Source organism: Stenella coeruleoalba, assembly GCF_951394435.1.
Source record: "Stenella coeruleoalba genome assembly, chromosome: 15".
NCBI classification, from domain to species: Eukaryota; Metazoa; Chordata; class Mammalia; order Artiodactyla; family Delphinidae; genus Stenella; species Stenella coeruleoalba.
Window position 1 is genome coordinate 27,894,633 of NC_137161.1, and position 2,820 is coordinate 27,897,452.

At 54.3% G+C, this 2,820-nt stretch overlaps 1 protein-coding gene across 1 annotated transcript; it reads right to left on the reverse strand.

Moving 5' to 3' along the window:
- Positions 1-523: 523 nt before the first annotated feature.
- TMEM74B (transmembrane protein 74B) lies at positions 524-1,646 on the reverse strand. Its single transcript, XM_079945156.1, has one exon. It carries the CDS (start codon positions 1,333-1,335, stop codon positions 637-639), a length of 699 nt encoding a protein of 232 aa, XP_079801282.1. The 5' UTR covers positions 1,336-1,646; the 3' UTR covers positions 524-636.
- Between the last annotated feature and the right edge of the window lie 1,174 nt (positions 1,647-2,820).

Sequence of the window (2,820 nt, forward strand, 5' to 3'; positions counted from 1 at the left end):
ACACTGGGTCAGAAAATGGCACAGAGAATGGTCAGCACCTGCCAGACACTCTCGTCCCCTGAAGGAACGGCCAGATGCAGAAACTGGGCTCCCATTCCATATAGGAATTCCTAGGGCAGAACTGGAGGGGCCATCCCTCTCACCTCACAGTCAGGGGGACTGAGGCCTGGAGTGGGGAGGTCATCCCAGGGCTGACTTCTCCCCTCATCATGAAGCCAGCTCCCACCTTAGACAGTCAGGGCTCAAAGCCAAGTTTGCCCAACACCCATCCATGGCTGATGAGGACAGCAGAGAACCCGGAATTCCCCAAGACATGGGGAACAGGATGGGCAGCCTTTCAGACAGCTCTCGACCCTCGGGCAGGCCAAGAAACTCATCCTCCAAGGGCAGCAGTTTCCAAACTTCTGTATTTTTAGCAGCAGAAGCCATCCTTCAAACAAAACCTTATGCAAAACCTCAAGCTACAAAACAGATCGGGGGCAGCTCTCCCAAGCGAAGCCTGGGCCAGGCCCCAAGCTCCCCCTCCAGCACCCGGGACTCCTTCCACGGGGCCCTATGTGGAGCTCAGTCCAAAACCCCAGACTCGGAGGCCTTGTAGCCCTGAAGCTGAAGCAGCCAGATAGGGTGGGCTCTTACTTAAGACCCCTGGAGGGTGCGGCTGGTCTCCGAGACCTGGACGACTTCGTTCTCCACCAGGGCCTGGCTCCCATCCCCACTGAGCTGTCTCATGCGCAGGTTAATGGAGCCGTAGGTCTTCCTGGAGCCCCTGCCAGGGACGAAGTTCGGCCGGCGGTACAGCTCTCCCTTGCACAGGGAGACCATCAGCAGCACGGACAAGAGCATGCCGCCCACCGTGAGCAGCCCCAGGCCTGCAATGATGCACTTGTCCAGGTGTGAGCCCAGGCGCGCATAGTACATTTCTAGTCGTTCCATCTCCCGTGCTGACACTGTGTCCGGGTTGACACGGGCCTCTCGGGGGATGGTGTATGCAGTCACCACCAGGAGGATCCCGCTCACCAGGAAAACCAGAGCGGAAACGAAGCCGTAATCCACCGGGCGGCTCACAGGCTCCAGGCCTGGCCCCTCTTCTGAACGCAGGGACAGGTCGTCCCTCTGGGATCGGGGCCATGAGGGGACGCCCTCAGGGGGGCTGGGGGAGCTGCCCAGTCTGGCATCCCTAGGGTTCTGGAAATGAGTCTCGTGCTCCTCCGCAAAGAAGCAGGCATTCTCCACACCCTCCCTGCGTGGGGCCGCTGGACCCAGAGGAGCTGGTCTCCTTGGGGCCTGGGGACCATTGCTCAGTGTCTTCAGTTCCAGACCAGGGGGAGATGCCATTGGGAAGGCGGGCCCCAGCTCATCCCTTGGCCGCTGGGCAGCTAGAAGAGAAAACAGAAAGTCAGTGGAATTTAGTGAACCTCTACTGAGAGCCTGCTGGTGCCAGACATCACAGAAGGCCCCGAGAGATGTGAAGGTGAGTCAGGCCGAGTTTCCACCGGGGAGGAGGGGGAGCCCGCCAGCCAGAGGGGGAGGCAGGGGATAAGATAATGACAGAGCAGTGAGACCCAATCCGCGCTAGGATCCTGCTTCACCACTGGCGGGCATGTGGCTTTGGGCAATTCCCGTATCGTCTCTGGGCCTGTTTCCCTCTATATTAAATGACAGTAATACTACCACTCCGTATTTAACAGGGCTGATATAGGGATTGAGTTAATCCATATAAAGTGCTCAGAATAGTAAGGACTCAGTAAGTATCAGAATGAGCTATTATGATGGAGGGAATTTAAATACAGTAGATAGGTTCTAATCCCAGCGTCACCACTTGAGCTTTGGCAAGTGAGGTGACCTTTCCAGACTCAATTTTCTCATCTGTTAAATGTGAATAAGCCAAATGTCTCCCTCATAGGGATGATGTGAGGATTTCATAAAATAAGGCATTTAAGCCCCCTGCCAGTTCAATTAATGGACACTGTTGTGATGAAGTGAGAATGACTGGGGGCAGGGGAAGGGGTAGAGATGAAGGTGGTCCTAAGAACAAAAGGAGAAAGTTAGGGAAGCTTCTAGGAGTTGGTGGCATTTGAGCCAAACCTCGGAGGATGAGTGGGAAATCCCCCAGCACTGAGAGGGGACAAGGGCATTCTGGAGAGGGAGAAGGGGTGCCTTGAGGTCAGCTGGGACCAGCTCGCTAGGGACTCTGAAAACCAGGCCAAGGAGCCAGGGAGGCGAGGCGTTGGGGATGGGAGGGCTAACATCGCCTAGGTTTTGGAAAGCTCTCTCTGGCTGCTGCATGGAGGACAGACAGGATGGGGAAGGAGGAGAGTGGAGGCCAGGGGTCCAGGGAGGAACCCATTGTGGTCAGGGGAGACATGGAAGCTGAGAGGGCAAAGAGAAAGGAGCATATCTGAGAGCCATGACTGAGGTCAAGGCCAAATGCCTTTATGTAAATAGAAGATGGGGGGACCTGGATGCAGACCACAGAAGGGGAGCTGGGAGAGGAGCAGGTAAGGGGGTAAAGAGGAGACACCCTACCCAAGTACCTGAATACACACCCACACAGACAGACAGCACATGTGCCAAAGGATACCAGCTTACAGCCCATGGGCCATATTTGCCTCATAGAAGTTTTGCTTTTTTTTGTTTCTGGTCTGTTCATCTGGTTTCTGGTGAAGCAGTTGCCAATATATAAAAAGCAAAAGATTTTACACTTTATTTTTTAATTTATTTTTTTAAATAGATCTTTATTGGAGTATAATTGCTTTACTATACTGTGTTAGTTTCTGTTGCACCACAAAGCGAATCAGCCATATGCCTACCCATGCCCCA